General features: G+C 33.8%; 3 protein-coding genes and 1 long non-coding RNA gene across 9 annotated transcripts; 2 read left to right on the top strand and 2 right to left on the bottom strand.

Moving 5' to 3' along the window:
* Positions 1-749: 749 nt before the first annotated feature.
* Positions 750-4661, top strand: LOC18055755 (probable protein phosphatase 2C 53). 3 transcript variants are annotated; one of them, XM_006452988.2, is made up of 5 exons: positions 750-900; positions 1381-2655; positions 2776-3093; positions 3224-3329; positions 3954-4661. In XM_006452988.2, exons 2-5 carry the CDS (start codon positions 1762-1764, stop codon positions 4286-4288), a joined length of 1653 nt encoding a protein of 550 aa, XP_006453051.1. In that variant the 5' UTR covers positions 750-900; positions 1381-1761; the 3' UTR covers positions 4289-4661. The 3 variants fall into 3 exon arrangements, with proteins under 3 accessions (XP_006453051.1, XP_024034127.1, XP_006453049.1); XM_024178359.1 differs by lacking the exon at positions 750-900 and adding an exon at positions 946-1056; XM_006452986.2 differs by lacking the exon at positions 750-900 and adding an exon at positions 1077-1279.
* Positions 4662-5227: 566 nt separating this feature from the next.
* On the bottom strand, positions 5228-12334 carry LOC18055754 (aminopeptidase M1). Its single transcript, XM_006452984.2, has 19 exons — positions 12001-12334; positions 11701-11846; positions 11318-11420; positions 10925-11111; positions 10750-10843; positions 10431-10584; positions 10196-10300; positions 9993-10109; positions 9778-9891; positions 8933-9115; positions 8484-8775; positions 8279-8400; positions 8102-8199; positions 7110-7287; positions 6919-7033; positions 6765-6832; positions 6576-6650; positions 5892-5969; positions 5228-5773 (listed from the first exon to the last, which is right to left on the bottom strand). The coding sequence occupies exons 1-19, from the start codon at positions 12214-12216 to the stop codon at positions 5588-5590; spliced, it is 2631 nt and encodes an 876-aa protein (XP_006453047.1). The 5' UTR covers positions 12217-12334; the 3' UTR covers positions 5228-5587.
* Positions 12335-15971: 3637 nt separating this feature from the next.
* On the top strand, positions 15972-17732 carry LOC18055753 (uncharacterized protein At4g33100). Its single transcript, XM_006452982.2, has 4 exons — positions 15972-16163; positions 16262-16346; positions 16455-16584; positions 17294-17732. Exons 1-3 carry the CDS (start codon positions 16066-16068, stop codon positions 16572-16574), a joined length of 303 nt encoding a protein of 100 aa, XP_006453045.1. The 5' UTR covers positions 15972-16065; the 3' UTR covers positions 16575-16584; positions 17294-17732.
* Positions 17733-17903: 171 nt separating this feature from the next.
* Positions 17904-20198, bottom strand: LOC112095802. 4 transcript variants are annotated; one of them, XR_002903962.1, is made up of 6 exons: positions 19643-20198; positions 19372-19560; positions 19173-19272; positions 18957-19053; positions 18494-18570; positions 17904-18417 (listed from the first exon to the last, which is right to left on the bottom strand). It is a non-coding gene; the product is annotated as an uncharacterized LOC112095802 (long non-coding RNA). The 4 variants fall into 4 exon arrangements; XR_002903961.1 differs by having other exon boundaries at positions 17904-18570; XR_002903963.1 differs by having other exon boundaries at positions 17904-18570; positions 19372-19538.
* Between the last annotated feature and the right edge of the window lie 1972 nt (positions 20199-22170).

Here is a 22170-nt window from a genome sequence, read left to right as displayed (position 1 = left end):
AATTAATATAATACATGGATAACAAAAGAATATTTCATCTAAATGATTTACTGTTTGATTAAATTATTCTTTAAAAAAGTAAAATTCGTAACAGTGTTGATCTAGGAGATATATGTGAATTTATGTTGTAAAATATCACTAGCCTACAATTATATATTCATACTTCATGATCGAATCAAACCCATCATGTAATTAATAATAAAATCAATATAGTAAGCTCATGATGTAAGTATTATTTAAGGTGTAAATAAAATTATTACTAAATGTTTCTAGTTATTAGAGCCATAACAAAAATCAATTTTTTGTGTATTGTTTGATTAATACTTACAACTTCTTCCCCCTAAGATTACAATTTTAAAGAAACCTCATGGCAAATACCACCCTCTTGATAAACCAAATGCTTTATTGCAAGCTCCTAACTTGTGACTACATGTGAGAGAAGCCATCAAGGCCTGAATATATATAATACCTCATATGTATTATAATTAATTAATATATATATAATAAATATAATTAAATTTAATACAGTCATTACTTATATAATAATAATTTAAAATAAATATATATATGTCATAATATTATTATTTATTATATAAATGAAACGATGATTTAGACGTATTCTAAAATTTCCCAACCGGAGGATAGAGAGTGACTTTGGATTGGAGACGCTTTAGTATGTGCTTGTACACTTGACATCTGTCAATTCCTATTTCTCTCTCTACATGCATTATTCAAAGTCTTTTATTTTTTTCTGTTCCTTCTCAAATCTAAAGTCTCAACTCTCTTACTTGCTCTTTCAAGTCTCTGTTATCCCCAGATTTAAAAAGAAAAGTAAAAGAAATTTATAATAAACAAAGTCTTAAACTTTAATGATCACATTTGAGCTGTTATTTTTAATAGGTAAGCAAAGCAACCCCATATATCTTGTTTTTTGCTGTTTTTCCATTTCTTTAATCTTTTTTTACTTAGTTCTTAGATGTTAAGTCTTTGGAAGCAAGAAGTCAAGTAGAGGGAGAGAGAGAAGTTAATGATTTTACATTACAGTTGACAAATTAGGTAGTCATTTTTTTCTCTTGATTATGTTGACAATAATAATTTGTGCAAGATAGAGAGAGAGCAATAGTTCAAGAGGTTCAGGTGGTTTGCCTTAGATCCAGGGAACTTAAGTATTTTAAAAAGATACTATCTTTATAACGGTTTCCTGTGAATTTTTGGGGCTTCACTTTTCTTGGGTTCTTTCTCATGACCCCTCTGTTTTCTTGTGTTTAGAGATAGAAGGGTTGGTTTCAAAATTTAATTTTTACTTGCCTTATTTTGTATGTTGTAGAGTTTCATTTTATTTTTTTGTGGACTTAAAAAGTTTCTCTTTTTTAACTGTAGTTGACGGAGGTAGATAAAGAAGAGTCCAGAGAAGAAGAAGTTGATAGGAGCTAGACAAGTCACACATGTCTATTTAGGGTTATTATTTCCACTAATGGAATTCGGATCCGTTTTTGTTGACCAGATCTGAGTGCTAATATTTCCCTTTCACCAGCTTTTTTGCTCAACCATAAGTCACCTGAATTTGCTTCTGCCTTTTGGGATTATTGAATTTTTTAGGCATGGAAAATGGTCTATTAAGACCGACCTTTTACTTTCCATTATTGTTCTTGATAAGAGAAGAAGGTGAAAAAGTTAGTTGAATAATGACAGGTTGTGAGATATTGGAGGGGTTAAAAGGTTACTTTTTGCACTTCCCAGATAGAGATTCTGATAGAGGAGATGTTTACGCCAGTTGTGGTGCCATTTAGAGCAGGTAATTCAGTCTGTGATAACCCAACAATAAGTACGCATTCGGATATCAAAAGACTTAAGCTGATGTCCGACACTGCTGGCTTGTTGTCTAATTCTGTAGCAAAGGTTTCTGAAAAATCTGTGGCCCCGGCACATGAGAATTGTAATTATAGTGATTTGGGGAATGAAGTTAGTTCTGTAGCTGTGGTTGTGCCGGAAGAGGATAAAGTGGGAGGGGTTTCTTTGTTGGATATGATATCTGAAAATAAAAGCAATTGGGTTTCTAGTGATGATGTGATAAATCGGGAAAGTGAGGAAGATGATTCCTTGTCATTGGAGGGGGATCCGATTCTTGATAGCTCTTGCTCGCTTTCTGTGGCAAGTGAGACCAGTAGCTTATGTGGAGAGGATTTTTTAAGTTTCGAGGCTTTGTCTGAGGTAGGAACTCTGAGTTCAGTTGACATTGAGAAGAGCATTTGCAGTGTTGATATTATTGCAAAGGCCAGTGATTTACCAGAGTCAAATATTGAGACTGAAATAGTGAGTAATCCTCTTGCTGTTGCCGTGAGCCTTGAGGAAGAGATTGGGGATGGGTATAAGCAAAATTCATCTTCAGTTGTTCTTCAATTGGCTTTCGAAAAGGGGGTGAGGGCAACAGTTGGACGCAGTGTATTTGAGGTGGATTATGTGCCACTTTGGGGATTCACTTCTGTCTGTGGAAGGAGGCCTGAGATGGAAGATGCGGTTGCAACTGTGCCTTATTTTTTGAAAATTCCTATTCAAATGTTAATTGGTGACCAGGTGTTTGATGGCTTGAGCAAGCGATTCAGTCAGCAGACTGCTCATTTCTTTGGGGTCTATGATGGCCATGGAGGCTTGCAGGTTCACTCCCTTGTCTTGCTTCTAATGTTGTTTCTTTGCCCCTTGCTATTCAACTGCAAATTCTCTTATTGTTATTTATTTGGGTGAAAGTAATTTTTCTCATGGAGTTTGTTTGTTCAGGTTGCAAACTACTGTCGTGATCGCGTCCATACTGCTTTTGCTGAGGAGATAGAGCTTGTTAAGGAATGTCTGAGTGATGGAAGTGTGGTGCATAGCTGCCAAGAGCAATGGAAAAAAATATTCACTAGTTGTTTTGCTAGAGTTGATGCTGAAGTTGGAGGAAAAACAAACCAAGAACCTGTTGCCCCAGAAACTGTTGGTTCTACTGCTGTTGTTGCCATTATTTGTGCATCCCATATTATTGTAGCAAACTGTGGAGATTCAAGAGCAGTTCTATGTCGTGGAAAAGAGTCCATGGCCTTGTCTGTGGATCATAAAGTAAGAAATTTTCAACTGTGGTTTTATTTATTTATTTGTTTATTTTTGCAATATCTCTTAATCAACTGCAAGAAACTGATCTTCATCTATTTATTATTATTATTATTATTATTATTATTTTGATTCACAGCCAAATCGAGAAGATGAATATGCAAGAATTGAAGCAGCTGGAGGCAAGGTTATACAATGGAATGGACATCGTGTATTTGGCGTTCTTGCGATGTCAAGGTCTATTGGTATGTATTCCTTCATCATGATTCTATCTCCCATTTTCATGAATTCAGCATGGTACAGCTTTCTAGTGGAGGCAGTTTCCTCTAGTGGTTTTCCACATCAGTGGTTTTTCTTTGTGAACAGCTTGGTTTTGTCATGTTGCAGTTGGTTAATCACAGGATAGTAAGAATAAAACAGTTATTATCATATTAGAGAAATGACTCCATCATGTTCATTGACGATCACGCTGTATCTAGCTTGATATCTATCCCCTTGGCGTTGTTGATCATAGTTGCATTTTACATCTTGTATGCAATATGCAGAATTTAACAAATAATATGCAGATCATGACACTTATCCGAGCATCTTTAATGATAAACAATACGTTGCATTTTTTTTTTTTTTTCCCTGAACACTGTCTGTATCCATAAAGAGGTAATATGCCTAGGTTTCCATTCCATTAGATGAAACTATATCAGTGATGAAACTGCATAGTTTTCTTATGTCAAGTAAAATATAATTCACTCTGTGGTTTGTGCATGCATTTTTCTGAGTATGGGTGCATAAAATCGGTTATGTGCAATCTGCTTAGACCTCAAATGTAATTTAGTAAATTTTATGACTTAAAACTTTGGCGTGGCTTGCAGGTGATAGATACTTGAAACCATGGATTATTCCTGAACCAGAAGTAATGTTTCTTCCTAGGGCAAGAGAAGATGAATGCCTCATTCTAGCTAGTGATGGTTTATGGGATGTCATGACGAATGAGGAGGCATGCGAGCTAGCACGGAAGCGAATACTACTCTGGCACAAAAAGAATGGCGTTACACTTGCCACTGGAAGAGGGGAGGGAATCGATCCTGCTGCCCAGGCAGCTGCAGAGTACCTCTCAAACCGTGCCCTCCAAAAGGGTAGCAAGGATAACATCAGTGTAGTTGTGGTGGATCTCAAGGCTCAAAGGAAGTTCAAGAGCAAAACGTGACTGTTTCTCATCCATCCTTTAGCTGTTAATTGAATGTTGTATGATGAATATTATTAATTTGATCTTATATGGTTATGCCCATCTGTTTTTCACCTGGGCTTTTATGGTTTCGTGAGAGTAGCGGCCTGCATGTAATATATAGAACATTGAATCATTCTAGAACGTTCTTCATTGTTCATGAGTTGATATACTCTTGGGCATGTAAATCTTAGCAGTTTACTGTAGGGATAGGAGATGGAGAGAGAATCGTGTTCATTTTATGTTATGATCAAACTGTAGTCGTTAAGCCTCCGAGTTAAATTGCTCTGTGAGGTATTTACTTAATATAATTTTCAACCTCTATGGTGCCTTTTCAAGAACAGTGACGACATATTTGAGGGCACGAGTATTGACAATGTATTTGTTCAACCTTCACAGTGATTTCATCCATATCATCAATAGCCTAAAGATGGTTTATGATGCGAAGATGGTGGTAGTATTCATAGGGTTAACGAATGGGGATTTCAAGTGCCAATGATTGTGCTGTGGGTTGTGCAAAATTTGCAAAATTGAGAACCAGTTGAAAGCATTTGAAGGACTCAACTTTGAACTGTCTTGACTGCTGAGGTAGAGCCTCCTGATGATCCCCACGAGGAACGTCTATACATTACTTCTTGGGTAAATACTTGCCCTTCGAAATACAAATCCCTCGAGACCGTGCAGTAATAGCAGAAAATACATTGGAGGTAGCAACATTTTAGGCACCTTAGTCACGGGAATTGTTATTGCTTGCACAGACTCGGCTGTGGAGCAACAGTTAGGCAAACAGCTCAGCAAGAAAGAAAGAAAAGCAAAGAGGATTGAGGCAGGCGACATGGGAATGAGAAATCTCATGCACGAAACACTAACCTTTACCCTTTGTTATTACTCAAGTTTAGATGATAGCGGACACAAAGCACATTCATGACTGAGCTACTGCCCAAAGAGCAGAAGGCATTTTTATTTTTCCCGGCATTAACACTTTCACACTTAATTAAGCAAAGGAAACTGCTAAATATACTGAATCATGTAAAACATATCCCCAACATAAAGCCACCACATAGAACCCTTAAAAAAGAAGTAGAAATAAGTATCAGAACTAAATAAAAGCATCGAAAGAAAGCTACATGGTCGCACAGAAATAACTCCAGGCACTAAGTGGAGATTTTGATGATTGCTGAAGTCTTGTATATGACTCTTATTCGACCAGATTGTCCTGATAACCTAAACTTAATACAAGCTTTATTCAGGATAACATAGGCAGCCAAATAAAATTGCAAGTTAGTATTTCCTGTATGCTAATTCCTTCACAGCCTCAGCGAGGTGCCCTTCATTCCGAATGCTCTCAACCCATTTTGCATTAATTTGGACCCTTTCAATGCTCTGCCTCAAGGTTCTAGCAATATAAGGCTTACAACGGCTTGAAAAGAACTCCTCCACTTCCCTGACCTTCTCATATGAAGCAAACTGAGCATGCGAGACAGCAGAAAGAAACAAAAAAGGGATCAAGGGGAAAACATTTGAAGTGCACATATGTAAGAGTTGAAAAACGGAACACATAATTTGAGAGGTGTAGACAACAAACCGGTGAGACAATTGAGCTGATAAAGCGTGTGATGAGAAAACCAGAACCCCAGGTCTTTGAGATGTGGTCCCAGTTATCCTGCACTCCAATACAAAAGAAAGAATTAAAAATATCACCATATTAGGAGTTTGCAACAAGAGGAGTATAAACTGACATGGGAAATGTGCCATAGAAAATCAGAACAATATTTTTCCTCTTTCCAAATGAAAAAAGCCACATAAAAAGTAATCCAGTAGCATTGCAAAATTTCAGAACAAAAGTGAGGTGCTTCTTTTGGTGAGTTCCCTTGTCTGGCAAAGTCTATCCTTACGGGGAAATTCTTCCATTGATAGAGCTCAGGATGGGGTCAAAGTTGACTTCTTTTGATAAAACTCCAGAAGCCTTTATAAATATCAACATAGAAAAATGCACAAAAAAGTGAACAGTCTGTCTCGGTTGGCTATTTTTTCTTTTTTTCTTATTTGGCAATCATCGTATATTTGCTGCACTCTAAATGATCAAAAAGGTTGAAAAATCTGAGGCTCTTGTGACCAATAGGAAATTTGTCCCTTGTGATGCAGAAAGTACTGAGGTTCACTTGTTCTCTAAGGACATTTTCAATCAATGTAATGGTGAAGTATAATGCATATCCATGGTTAAAACTTCCCGTTCCATAACATTCAGATAACAACTGAATCAGATTACCTTCAGCCACTTCCAAGCTGTTTCACGGCCTTCTATGCTAACAGCAAGTCCATACACAGCATCTTGGCTGCGAACCTAGATTAAATAGTAATCAAAATTAGTAATATTGAATAATTCAGAAATGATATTGTAAAAGCTTCATGTCAACTTTTGACATCCTTAATAAGAAATACATAAAAACTAGTATACCTCAGATGACAACAGAAAGTTGAGAACTTCAAGAACAATATTAACATCAGGACATGATGCCAATGAACCTACAAAATATGAGAAAATATGTTATTGCCACAAACTCTAAAGATTCAAATATTCTGAATCACTTTCCCAAATGATTTTTCAATACTTAGAATGCGTGTTTTCTCCTGGCTCAGATCAGTCTCTCTGTAAACTCTCAGAAGGGATTCATAACCCGATCTGTCTGATGCACTGACTTTCTGCATTACAGCAACATATGCTGCCTGCAAACCATAGACCAAGGTCAATAGGGATTTTAGATCGGACAATATTAATATTTTAATAAAATTCACATTCGACCTTTCTTATGTCAGGAGGTAGGAGTGGGGTAGTTCTGTCAGCTAAGAATGCATGGAATCGCTTGCTTGCTTCATTTAGGGTCTCTTTATGCCCAAGCAAAGCAAGGGCAGTGAAAATTTCTCCTCTCAACAATGCATCCAAATGACTTTCACCTGGTTTAGAATCCCAACCAAGCTTCCTGTAAAGAAACGATACAAGTATAAACGAGTTAACAAAGCCAAAAACCAAGTGGCATATTTACAAGAGAAGGTTAATATATACAATCTTTAATGGCATTCTACTATTAAAGGAAAATAATGTTTAAAAGCAGCAGGTTTACTCACCGCGCATGTGACTAAATACCTGCAGATGAAAAGTCTGATAATTAACCCAAAGAAATAAACATGCTTATCACTTAACTTTTCAGTAACTTCAGATGCAAAGTATGATATCTCCAACTGCATCTATGTATATGTCCCTGTGACTGTATTTCTATAAGTAAGAGAATTTTCTATTCTGGATGTTTGCATTAACTAAAATCCAAACCAAAACTCTGTACAGAGACTATGATAAAAGATAAAAGGCTTTCCAAACTCTTTGTGCAAAGAGTTTGATAATCAATGCACAGGAATTCGCAATTTTTCTCTTTTAGCAAGTTCTCTGTATCACTAGTTTTCTTCCTGATCTTATATCTTAATACATAAATAATAAAAGGGCTCCATTAATTGCCTTCAACGAATGATTACAAAGTGGAATGTAGGTATATGACAATATCTTCTATGACGACAAAATTTAATTTTTGCACCAAGTTCAGTATCTTGCAATAGAAATACGACCAATTGAGTCCAGCATCTTAAAATAACTTCAAATTGTATAATAGCTGACTCAAGAGATCAATTACTGTTAAAACAGCAGCCACAGGCAACAAACAGCCAAGTAGGCAACTTCAATTGCTATAAAGTTTCTAATCAAAGATTGGGTTAGGTACTTCAACAAAAATATGAGTAACTTACTCAGCAGATTTCTGAAAGAGGCTGATGAAAAATTGTTTAAGGTAGTCCAGTAATTCAGGTCTCGCATCAGCTGCTATCCTCCCAATTTTATAGCTTATCTATGAAAAGAAAGAACTAAAATCAGAACCAACGGGATAACTGAATAGAAATGAAACATGACATGGCGGTGAAAATTACAGTAATCAAGTTTGATAGAACAGTATATTCAGTTTCCTCGCTATAAGAGGCCATCAAGGTAAGCAAAGATGTCAAAGTCTGCTGGCGAGCCATACAAAGGGCAAAATGATCGTCCAAAATACCTGTCAATGGAATAACAAATTTATTGAATTCTCTCTTTTATCATCCAAGATATAGCAAGGGCAAGGAAGACTAAAGAAAATACCAAATCTGTCAGTTTCAGATAACTGTTTCATCTCTATTGCATATCCAAGCCTAGCTGCAAGGTCCTTATCATATTTCACTCTGTAGAAACCAGTCTGATTCACATTCAATTTTATCCAACCCCCATTATCACCTTCTTTACTAATTGAACAACCCAGTAACTCCTTGATATCAAAAGAATCAGACTTATTATACAATAAGAAATTCTTGCACACATCATACGAGCCGCAGCACAATGTTATTGGAACAATCCATTGTCCATCCCCAGGGGAACCACTTGACAAGAATTGTGACTGCCATTTATGATATTATCTTGTTAGAGCACTGAAACTTTCAGAATATCATATCATGAAAAAGAAACTCACAAACAAAATTGAGCTGACTATTCATATCGCTTCAAAGTTTCAATTGACAACCAGGAAAAATAAAATAAATCGAAGGCAATGCAACCTGTTCAAGTTCCAGTTTCTCTTCTTTGACTTTTACAGAGATGACTGGATAACCTTTTTGCTTTGTCCAGGAATTCATTAGCTTGTTCACAGGTTCACCAGATCCTTCTTCAAGGGCAGCCCACAAGTCTTCAGTCTTTGCATTTGAGCAGGCATATTTTTTTATATATGAAGCAAGTGATCGCTGATTGCACAAATAAGGCACGTAAATTCAAATCAAGCTATCTTCTAGAAAGAAAATCCAGTGAACAATAGTGATTAAAGTTCATAAATACACGGAAAGAAAAATTAACATAAATTTAGCAATACAGAAAACTGACTAAATGAGCAATATAAATTGTAAATTTCCAATCTATTAGCATAATCATCATTTGGAAAAATATCAAGTACAGCAATGTCTGCAGTAATAGATTTCACTAGTAGATTTTTAAAACTGCTGATTCTCACTAGTGGATTTTTAAAACTGTTGATGCACTGATTATAACATCTCTTTTTTAGATTTTCAGAGAAGAGTGAGACTGGAGGCATTTCATATTGATGCTGAGTCTGCGAAATCACCACAAACGAAATAGATATTCTTACTAATTCTATTTGTCTTATTAACGGCATTTGACTTTATTAACAATTCTTATAACTCATGATGCAGTTTCAAGCCCTGTATACAAACTGCATACATTAACATAACTGTCTAACCATTACTTCAAAAGAAAAATTGCAGTTCACAAATCCCAAAATGAAAGCACTTAAGTTGTTTTGACAAAAAATATATAAGATCTTGTTGAGGATGAAGAAGGCTGATTGACCTCAACATGAAACTTAAATGTTGTTAAAAAACAAAGGACCAACCTGAAAGCATTCAGCACCAAGATAGCTTTGCAGCATCCTAATAACAGATGCACCTTTCCTATAACTTATTGCATCAAATATTTCATCAATCTCACCAGTGTGATTAACCTCTACCTGGAAAGAACCAATATGCTTCAGATGAAATAATCTGGAAGCAAAAAATGTATACTGATTTTCCAAGCACAGAAAACACATTGCAGTACGTGACAAGTTACCTCAATTGGGTGGGATTCAGCAAGCCCATCAAGCCTTAGCCCCTCAGTACATTCATCAAGAAACTGAGTCCATATTTTCCATTCTGGAAATAAGCTATCAGCCGCTAAGTAGCTCACCTGAACACAATCATTCTATGTAATTTATTTACTATCGTGGGCTGTGGCAAGTGCAATAAGCAGACATATGAAAAGAAGGAATTTACCCATGTTGCAAAACCCTCATTCAGCCACAAATGCGTCCACCATTCCATAGTTACAAGATTGCCAAACCATTGGTGAGCCAGTTCATGAGCTACGACAGTAGCAACCTTGACAGCAGTCAAATAGATCAGTTAAATATTTTATACATTAGGAAGTTTCTTTCAAACAATCGCTTTATCATTAGACAAGCTAAAATGGAACCAGACAATCAGACAACAATGAGGAGGTGCAAATTACCCTCTGCTTGTTAGCAGCTGCAGAATGTTGATCATCATAAAGCAGAGCGGTTTCACGATATGTGACTAACCCGTAATTCTCCATGGCCCCAGCAGCAAAATCAGGGATCGCAATCATATCCAGTTTAGGAAGAGAGTATGGCACAGCAAAGTATCTGAGAAACAAAGGGTATTAAATAGCAGATAACACACACTAAGCACCTGAATGGGAAGCCAAGTAAGTAATCAATGGCTCCATAAGTTTTATTTGTCAGCCTAAAATATGAAGGTTGTGATCAATTCTCAACACATGGAAAGATGGAGGAGATGGTAGAACATACTCTTTGTACAATTCAAGTGTCTTAACGGCAACATTGAGTGCAAATTTTCCTTGATTTGCCTTCCCAACTTGACAGTAAACTCGAACTTTGATCCCTACGTGAAGATGTGTTTAAGCGTATGCAACCACTAAAAAAGTTGTAATACCATGAGAATCAATGGATATAGTCACAGTACCATCAGAAGTGTGATCTTCCACATAATCAAACAAACCAATAACAACTGCCACCAGATAAGTTGACATGATTGGTGACTCTTGATATGATACCGTTTTCATATTCCCATCCACTTTTTCATCAATAACTGGCATGTTGGAAAGAGCCACCAGTTCAGATGGCACATCCAACGTGATCTTAAATGTAGCCTGCAACATCAAGTGTCAACAAATATGGGAATTTACTAACCTAAAAAGAGTCAAGATATGAGATCAACCACATCCAATTATAGAAAAAAAGAATATAAAAATAGAAATAATATAATTAATGAATTTAGAACTTACATAGATTTATAAGATTGAATTTTATTTGTTTCTCAAAAAAAGGGCTTCACATACGTGTTAAATTCCAATACCTTGCAAGCAGGTTCATCCCAACATGGAAAGCATCGCCTAGCATCAGCTGGCTCAAACTGTGTGACTGCCATATTTTTCTTCTCTCCATTATGCTCATAAGAACTGGAAACCAAAAATCACACCTTAAATATCATAGCAAATAAGCACTCAATTTCCATGTCACCACCACTTTAAAAAAATGAACTTCAAATGTTACAATTTTTTTTTGCTTTCCTTCATTGTGAAAGAGTACAACAAGTCACCAAGACCACAATGATCTTCTTTAGTTTAGCTCTTAACATAGCCATGCAAATATCAAGCAATTTATAGAATTTTAATATTTTGTACACCTCGTAGAAAAAGAAAATGGAAAAAGAAAAAGAAAGAGCTTAGAATGAATGACCTTCTATAAAAGCCTTTCATTTTATCATTCAACACTCCCTCAAAACCAATAGCCAAAACCCCCATCCCCGTAGGAAGCGTCTCCGCAAACTCCAATACCAAAATCTCGTCAGCTTCCACCAACTCCACTTTCGTAGGCTCCAACGCCTGCTTATTTCGAAAATTAAATAAAAAAATCAAATAAATACACTCCACGTGAAATAATTCTTAACATTTCCAAAAACTTGGCTACAATTAAATTAAATTAAATTAATAAGCAAGCTTATTTTTGTTGTGCTATGCCATCGGAGTGTTGAGTAACCTTAGAAGAGACTTTGTTGGTGAAGGAAACGGATCGGTTGTTGATGGTGAGGTCGGCGGCATTGAGGACGATGAATTTAGTGTCTCCGACGACGTCGACGTCGATGGCGACTGAGCCGCCGAATTTGCAGGATGTGAGGTCAGGTGTCAGGCGAATGTCATACCGTTTCGGCACTGCGAATTTTGGGAGACGAGGCTGTCCTTTGAATTCCTCCATTTCTATCTCTCTCTTTTTTTTTTTTCCAACTTTTTAGAATAATTTTTCAGAGTTGAGAAGTGCTAGTAAGAGTGACGAGCTACTCGCACTTGCCGATGCTTATATAGAATTCTTCTGATCACAACGACCACGTTTCACGTTTTCTTATCCTTTCTGTTTGCATATTTTTGAACAGGATTAGTGATGAAATTTGTTCTCTTTCATTTATCATATTATTTATTTAACAAAATTATTATTATTATTATTTGTACAAAACAGATGTGAAATTCTATAATTAGTTGGATGAAAATATAAAATAATAAAAATAAATCATATGAACCAAATGATATTTTTACTCAACTATTTATAAGTAATGTTATATTAATTTGTACAAAATAATATTTATAAAAGAATTTATAACTATTATTACTCCTAAAACAAAAAGATAAAGAATAATATAAGGTGTTGTTGATCATCACAATTTTAATATAATGAATACTGACTTTTTAAAAAATGTATATATATATATATATATATATAGATGACAATTGTAATAAAACAAGTGATTTGCCTAATCAATCTTCTCCTCACTCGTTCAAACGGAGTTCAAACCAATATAAATTAAAAGCAACAGAATCTTAACTCTCAGTCTCAAACAATAATTTGAGATTACTTATGCTGAATTGATATGTGACGTATAATAGAAACTAAAAAAAATATTTTATTTAATTGCATAATTTTTTTAAAGGTAATACAAGAGGATTTATAATTAATGATCAATTTTATTCACAACATAATTCAGCTGATATATTTGATTTATATTTATGTATTATTAACCAAAATGTTCTTTTTCCATTCTTTGGACGGGGAAACAAAGAGCGTTAGTAATTGATTTTGGCTTCTAATGGAAGTTAAATATAGTTTAATCAACGGACAAAATCTTTCGAAGTCTTTCCAAAAAAAATCGAATATTTAACAGTTAAAATGACTTTAATCACTTAGGCTTAGTCCAATGGTTAAAGTCATTTTTTTATAAGTGTGAGAAAAATAATTCAAGTCCTACAAATAAATTATAAGAATTTAATTTAAATTTTTTTCTTAAATTTTAAGTAAATATAATATTTTTCTTAAAAATAATAGAGTTAGACGTTTCTTAAATATTTGTCATCAGTCTTTACAAATGGTAAATATGCTGAGGAATAATCCCTTAAAAAAACAGTTAAAATGACTTCACAATGAAGCCATGTCAACTAATTTGTTGTCATCACCTCATTGGCCAGCCCAGTTGGTGATTCGTACGAGGTAATTAAGATATTTTATTAAAGTGAAGAGATAAGAGATTGGGCCAGGCTAATAATACTCTATGCTTTGGCAGTTTCGGCTGAAATCAGCTCAAGTGTATCTCCCAAGGCCTAACCAATCATCCAATAAATACATGCTTTGTAAGAATCTGATAAATTATTTAATTATGTAAATGTAGTTAAAAGCGCGACAATAAGTCAAAGATAAATGGCGCTAAGTGCCAAAAATATATATATATATATAACCATTTACATCGCACCAAATGTCCATTAAAAATTAATAATTTAGATAATGGATATAACTTGCATTGGACTTATCTTAAAGATCAATGCAAATGTAGTTTATATTGATTTCAGGTAATAAATTAATACGAATGTGAGTTCTATTGCTCCAAATTAAAAATTAATAGCCATAAATTGATTTATGCGAACGGTTTAGAGAAAACTAGCAATAATTAGATTAAAAAATATTAACATTAATCCACACGTAATTATTAATGGAACCACGTTCAAAAAATTTAGATACAAATAAAAAAAAAAAAAATTTGACGGTGTAAATTAAACAAAAGAGACGAACATAAAGGTTTAGACCTAGAATAAGGTTTCTCGCCAACCCTACGTATCTCATTCGACAAAAGATATTTTGGCTAGCTTCTTAATGGAGTTAAGAGAAATTCAAATCCAAATAGTTCTTCAAATATAAATATTAACTTGAGCGTTGGAGTATCTTTTGCAGATGTATACTTAGGTTCAATTCGCAATTATTCTCAAGAAGTATCGATTGTTTCCAGAACTTTCAAGATAATGAGGTGCAATCCTTAGTTTACTTTTTCCTATTAATTATTATTCATAGTCACACTAATGAATACTATAAGAACCTTCAAATAGTATACACTAAAAATACCAAAAAAAATTCGAAAAATATGAACGATTCGTTACTTGAGGAGATTGGTATCATTTTTCGTTTTTTATCAACCGGAGTAGCTGTACTATTACTTTTTAAGGAATAATCTTCATTCTACTCGTCTTGTTACTTTTTGAAACTCCTATAATTTCACCCATAGAGGGGACGCATGTGAACGAAGCCATGATTGCTTGGAAATTTTAATTCCTTTTAGTACAAGCATTTGTTCCCTCAATCAGGATAAAATGATGCTTTCTTTCACTTTTTCCTTCACCCGTTGCTTGCGCTCATTACTAAATTCATATTCCATTCTGATAAGTAATTAAGCATAAAGGTTTAAATGTCACTTTGAAGCTGCTAACGAAAAAAATATATAATTAATTGTTGTGTAAATATTAGAGAGCCCATCAATCAGTTGTTCAAAAGCTATTATCATACAGTGGAAATGGTTAAAATATTAAGAGTAGCACAAACAGTCAAATTTAGGTAATCACTACTAATATTCAACAAAAAAATATGTACATAATATTGAATAACATAAACATATTAATTGGTTACATAATTAAGAAAAAAGAAAGTTATACCGCGAAATGTTAGATTAGTTAGTAATAAATTACCTTTCATTCGTGTTCATATTCCATATGCATTAATCTTCATTATATTATAATTTGTAATGTTTCATGTTCATTCGTTTTATTATGTTAAAAGAATATTAATTTTGTTAACATTTGGATTGTCCATCTGGGTCTAAGGCCACTTAGATTATTAATTAGGAAATAAGTTTCTTTTTTTCATAGTACAACCTTAAAAATTTTAATATGTGGATTTAGACTCTTACTAGACTCTAATTGTAACACACACAAAAATATAAATGAAAAAAAAATCTGAATTTTGGATTTTTGTGGATACGGGGTAGATCCAAATTTTATTGACATCCATACACACAAATAAAAAGTTAAAATGAATAATATTATATTCATATCAGTTTATAGTTTCAATTTTTTTAATACTAATTACACATCAGATTATTATATTACACAGATATTTACAATTGTTATAACAATAGATCATTACACTGATTTTTATAATCATATATATAATTAGGACTTACATTATTACATTAAATTTTATAAAGTACATGCCCAGATGAATAGTCCTCACAGACGAGGAATATCTCTACTCCACTTTTATTTCGCAAGGGAGAAAGACTTGCACATAACTTCATACAATCATACGTAATATTTAATTGAGTGAGTTTGAATCCATGAGGACTCGAACCCATACCCTCACAATCCTGCTTAATTATGAGGAGGTTTATCATTAGGTCAAAGGCCCATTGGCTTGTAGTTCCAATTTTAAAACTGGAACTAAACTGTTCCAGTTTATATTCATATTTATGTCAGTTTATACTAGTATTTACATCGGTTTATAGCATAGGGACCCGAATGTCAAAATGGAGCTAAACTGTGTCATTATTTGTTTTTCGAAAAAAGATAGGGCCCCAATGATATTATCCCATTCCATTTCTCATTACTACAAGTTCTTTTCTGTTGAATGACCGCCCTCCCCGCCGCCCAATGCAAGCCGAGCATTAAAACGTTTCGTTTCATATTGCCGTATTATATCATGCGTTTGATGATTTTAAAGACGTATGGTTAAATTGAAATGGGTTTCGGTAAGAAAGAAAAGAAACGCTCATCGGATTCTCAGTCAACGTCGCCTTGTGCCCAGCTCAGAACTGCTTACCACAACTGCTTTAACAGGTAAGTGGCTAATAATCCATTTAATCTTATGGCTTTAGGGTCGTTAATAATCCATTTGAGCTAAGGGGGTAACCTTTTTCATGTTATGTTGTGAGCAGGTGGTACTCTGAGAAATTTGTAAAGGGTCAGTGGGACAAAGAAGAATGTGTATCCGAATGGCAAAAATATAGAGCTTGCCTATCTGTGAGTTTCATCTAATCTTCTTGATTTGTATAGTACTCGTATGACAACTATATCTATTGCTTTTTTATGTTATTTTATTATTGTTTCTATGCATCCACTTTTTGACAGGAACATTTAGACGATAAGCATCTAAGTCGTTTCTTGCAAGCTGAAGGTGGTGTTGATTTGGTCTCTCCAGCTGATTTAAGAAACCCTGTTGATGGTTCTGCCACTGGGGTGTCTTCGTAGTATTAAGGAGGTGAATTTCTTTGTTCTGTTTTCTTTTTCCTCTCCCTAATTGAATTGTTGGTTCAGTTTTGAATTATGTTTTGAATCATATTGAATTTGATTGACTCATGCAAGTTTTCCAGTGGGTTATATTTTTTATGATTTTGATATTTAACAAGGTTGATTGGTTTAGAAAGATTGAGGTATGATTATAGAATATAGGAAGCAACCAAATTACATGTTTATTATATGTTAACCTTAATCAGGTGTTTAAATAAAATCATTTCGTGATATGAGCTCTCGTGAGCTTTTAATGATCTTTTGCCATGTGTATTTAAGTAATAGTGTATAGGTAGAATTTAATTTCTTCATTTTCTTTATTTATTAACTACCATATGTATTTTTGCTCAGGAGGAAATCAGATCATGAGAAAATCTTAATCCTTAAATAAATCAGAGGGAAGTAGGATTGTTGTTAATGCATGCAAAATTAGAATTTTGGTGATGTAATTGACTTGTTATTTTGTTGTATCATTCTGGTTTATGTGCAAACAACTGCATTGCAAAGATTTAAGTCTTTACTCACAATATGGACATAAGTTCGGCGATTCTGGAATAATTCATGGACTGGAATGATCTTGTTACTTACATCTTATAGCACAATCTGTTTTCCAAACGCATTCAAGTCTGTTGTCTTCTTCACCCTCTTGCACAAAATGTTTTTGATGTGTATTTCATCAGGCTGTTTAGGGGAAGTGGAAAAGCATGATACACAATGAAGCTGATTCACATGTGCCAAATGAGAAGTTATATATCAAGGGAGATAAATCCGTGGTTCACGAAGAGCATATAGTTCTAGCCAATTGGTAGTCTGGTAAGTATAAGTGAAGCTGCTTTGTCGATTGTGGCTTTTAAGGTCAGTGGCTGTAGTTCTGGGCTACATCCCCATATCTTTACCCTTACCTTCTTCTAGGAAAATTTTATCTTTCAGCATGTTTGGCATAATCCATACACTCTTATGTTATGGTTTTGGGCTCCATATCTACTTTCTGCTGGTTACCGCTGTAGCCGGATTTTGAATTTTGTTTTTAACAGAGTCCTATGCTGCCAATATGAATAACCGTTAAAAAGAGATTAAACTGTTGTGTTATTTTTAGCTAATGTTATTGTTGAAACTGCGTTAATAACTGTTGCACCTGAAAGCATCACCATACCCTAAGCCCATGTTTGGATAGAAGAAATGGTAGGAAAGGGGAGGAAAGAAAAAAAAGAGAGGGTGAGAATATGAGTGAAAAGTGAGTTCAATCTCATTTTCATTGTTTGGTTAGACATTGAAATTGATCTTTCTTCCCTTACTTCTTTCCCCTCTCCTCGCCTTATAATCCTTGAGACCAAACATGCCATAAATTCTAGAACATGAATTGAAAGTATTTTTGTGCATCCCCAATAAAAGTGGAGTTTTTAACTGGATACTCTTTTAAGGGATCGTCATCCAGTAAATATAGTTGTTACGTTCGTCTTGGCTTACTCTGAAACTGATGATTCAGTCATTAAATGCTTCTAACCGTCATCAAAACTAAGATTCTAACTGGCATTTTTTACTATATATATGAGAGGCAATTATCTTGAAAATGATTTTTCACTAAAGTTGACTAGAAATAATTAAGGCGGTCTTCTTCAGGCAAGCAACATATATACTTGTCCATTCTTTTCAGGATCTTGTTACTGCAAGAGACGATGTTACTACCGTCATTCCAAAATCTAAAAAGTTCCAACCTTTATTAATGTTACAGAATGATTAATCAGACCTTGTTTGCAAAATGCATTCCATTCAAAAGCCAATGATCAATGACAGAAACATCATCCTGCACATAAATTTATTAGCTAGACAGATATGTAAAAGATAACATTACAGTTAGGAATGGAGAGTACACAACTTACCTGGAAATAAAGAGGCAGATTAGCTGAAGGCATTGTAACTCCATTGAAGAAGATTTCATTAATCCAGTCTTGTTCATCTGTTGCTTACATTAAAACACAGGCAGAATATGTGGTGATCAGCATAGATAAGAGCCTGATATATAAATACAGTATAATAATCCACTGGAAACAGCTGATACACAATTTGAGTCATTCTCAAATGCAAATATTTATATGTTTGAAAATAGGCCGGGTCTATTTTCAAGTAACTGGAAGAAAATCAATGTGGCAATACACATGGAAGGATCTAACCCTCAACCTCAAGAATGAACTGAGAATGTGCCCTCCACTTGACCAAGTTATGGTTTGTGATGAAGAGTAAATCCTAGTCCCTTATTTTTCCCTATGTATTTAATACTTTCATTTAACACTACACTGTAATTGTTAACCAATTGACACTAGAGGGAATCAAGTCCGTCAATACCTTAAAGTGATGGGCAAACCTTTTGTGGCAGTTATGCTCAACAAAAAGGAGGGCATCTTCTTTCATCCACTTTGATTTCTTGTTGAGAATTCATTCACTGTCAAATATAAAACCAAATTTACTCAACAGCACTGCCGGCGAACGGTAATAACACTTTATTATTGTTATTTTTTTTTCAAAAAAATAAAAATTATATTATAATCTACTGATATTGACCTCGAATATTCCAATGGAGAATATACAATCATGGGATGGTTCCAGTTTGAATGAGTGGATATCTGCGAGCATCTTCTCCACAATCTGATGCTCAAGAACCCTACAAAGCCGTTAGAAAATAAATGGTTAAGAGCAAATTTGGATGCATATGGGATTATGTAAATATGTCAAAATGTATCGAATTAAAAAGCATACATACCAAATCTGCTCATCGATATAAGCTTTCTCTGCATTTTTTAGCAAGGTGTAGACAGAGCGCCACAAAAGCCCCATCCAAGATCAAGAACACTGTGACCGTCTTTTTAACTGCGACCCCTCACAGTACATCTCCAGCATTGCTTCCTCAGCATCATCTAAGGTGGTTCACTTATCAGAGAAGTAACGGCGGCTTATTCATAGAGATAAAATCAGAAATTGACTTTTATTAATCGAAAAGCTAATTATAAAGTAAATGAGCGTGGAATTAATACCTATTTTTGAGATTTTTACCAAGAACCATCTCAAAGAAAGAGTTTGGCAGTACAAGAGTCCGTGTTGATGGCTATGGGCATCTCCCTCATATCCACAAAATTTAAGTTGACAGCTAGTGATACGTAAGGGCGAGCTCGAAGCTCAATAATAACTAAATATTAAAAGAGGAGTACGGTATGAAGACGGGAGCATTGGGTGGGTACTGGTTACCATGTACGATACGGAGTAGGTCAGCGAGTTAGAGCTCAGACGAAGCTTTGTAACCGGAGTGGAGGCGATCGGCCAAGATCTTGCGGCAGAGCCTCCTTATGACGGCGTCCGGTAGCAAGTTCCGTTCAAGTGAAGCCAGCATTAGCCGCTTTGTTGCATAGTACGGTGACGCAATTAATCCCGTCACTTCTCGCTCTTTTTTTCGGTTGCAATATTAATTGTGAATTTTATAACTGCGTTTTTTTTCTTTTGCATTTCAAACACTTGTCCGGTGATGCTTTAATGACCCTTGGGTCATGGCTGATTTGATCCTCACCCTGCTCAGTTCAACTTTTTCTTTTTGTTTTCTTTCCAAATGAAAAGTTGATTTTTAAAGATGACACTGTCACCTGAAACCTTCAGATGTATTCAGTAAATAATTAAAGGCTTATAAAGCGGCAGAAGGTCGCTTTTGTTTAGAGAATTTGTATATTTTAATTTAAGTAAAAATTTTTAATTTAAGTTATGGTGTAAATTTAAAAGTGTCTCTTATAGTTGGGACCTTTTCTAAAAAATCTCGTGATTAATAAAAAAAAAAGTTTATAAAATTGATTGGATTGGCATTGGTGATCAAAATAATTGGTTCCTAATTAAATAAAATATACTAATTTAAAAAATTCTTGCGTCGCTGTCAGTGTATTTAAAATGGAAATCGAAGCAACCACCGGGCCTTTGACCACATAAATGTGACCATGTGAGGGTGACGGTTGATAAAGTGCCTGCACTCGTAAACGTGTGGATAGCGGTTCGGGTAGCGGTTCGAACTCCTGTAATATATGTAAAGATTTATTTTTTTTAATTATAATATATAATTAAGTGAAGACCGTCAGTTATTATTTTGAAATATAAATGAAGTAGACGTTTGAGCTCCCGTGACACATATAAAGACTTATTTTTTTTCTTAATTATAGTATATAATTAAGTGAAATTAATTTTTTTTTTCGAAATGTAAGTAGAGTAGATATCTTTCAAATATTTAAAAGGGTAAAATTTGGACAGTATTATATAAGAATTAATGTAAATTAGTCCCAATAATTATCTTATTGTAAATATCAATTGTACATTTCATATAATATGAGTTGTAATATGAGCATTAGTCTCATATAATTAAAAAAAAAAGAAATCAAAGCGCAATTGTTGTTTTTGTTTTTGTTTTTTTTTTTTCTGCATTTGGCTCGCAATATTTTGACAGGATAATTTTTTAATTTTTGTTTTACCATGTCTTACAGTTTTATTTTAAAAATCAATGAGATCTTCACTGCATCATCAGTTCATCAAACATCATTTTCAGACTCATCTACATTCTTTCGGTAACTGATTAATTTACAAACTGAAAAGCATGGGCGATCAATCATGCACCCCAAATTCCCAATAATTGATTTATATATGTAGATATAGGGTCCAGCTTTCATACCTTTTTTTTTTTTTTTTGTCTTTTTGTGATCTATCCCAAGAGTTGCAAAGGCTATTCCAACGGGTGGATGGTATTATTTGGTTATTAACGATGTGGTCTCTTATGTTTATTAAGAGAATAAGAAAATATTAAGTTTTAAAATTTTGACACATTGGTCCGTTAAAATATTTTATTATCACAGGCAATTTAGTAAATGAATATATTTATATATTAAAAATATGGATGGATTATTTTAACTTGGTAAAATACTCTCCACTTCCATTTACTTAAAATACCAATTAGATTTTCATAATACTATTTCGTATTTAATGTAACACAAAATTGGACAAGGTTTTATATAAATTTTGACAATATTAAAATAAAAAATAGATAAATATTAAATAAATGCTTGGATAGTCCTTTAAATTTATTATATAGTTTATAGATAATATTTTCAAAATAATAAATTTCTGTATGTAAATTTGAGATTGTGTAAAATTACTTATACTTTATCACACGTATGGAGCTAATCAATTATTTATTTAATATGAAAACAAACAAATTGTATAATATGTATTCTATTACTTAAATTTAAAATTATAAAAAATGAAACTTAAATTTAAAATTGGTTTAGAAGGAGAGAGAGAATACATTTTTTAGAATTTTAGAATTATTATATTTTAATTGGGTTTATTACATAAAATTATTAAAACTTATAGTTTTTATTATTTATAGAAAATAATAGGGATTGTTGAAGAAAATGCCAAATAAATTTTTAAAAATTTTGAAATTATTATATTTTAATTGAGGCTTATGTATAACATTTTAAAAACTTATACTTTTTATTATTTACATAAAACTATAGGGACTGCTAAAGAAAATACC

The sequence above is a fragment of the Citrus clementina genome, unplaced genomic scaffold (assembly GCF_000493195.1).
Source record: "Citrus clementina cultivar Clemenules unplaced genomic scaffold, Citrus_clementina_v1.0 scaffold_1, whole genome shotgun sequence".
NCBI classification, from domain to species: Eukaryota; Viridiplantae; Streptophyta; class Magnoliopsida; order Sapindales; family Rutaceae; genus Citrus; species Citrus x clementina.
Note: the sequence above shows the minus strand (reverse complement) of the source record. Positions and strands in the feature narration are given on the sequence as shown.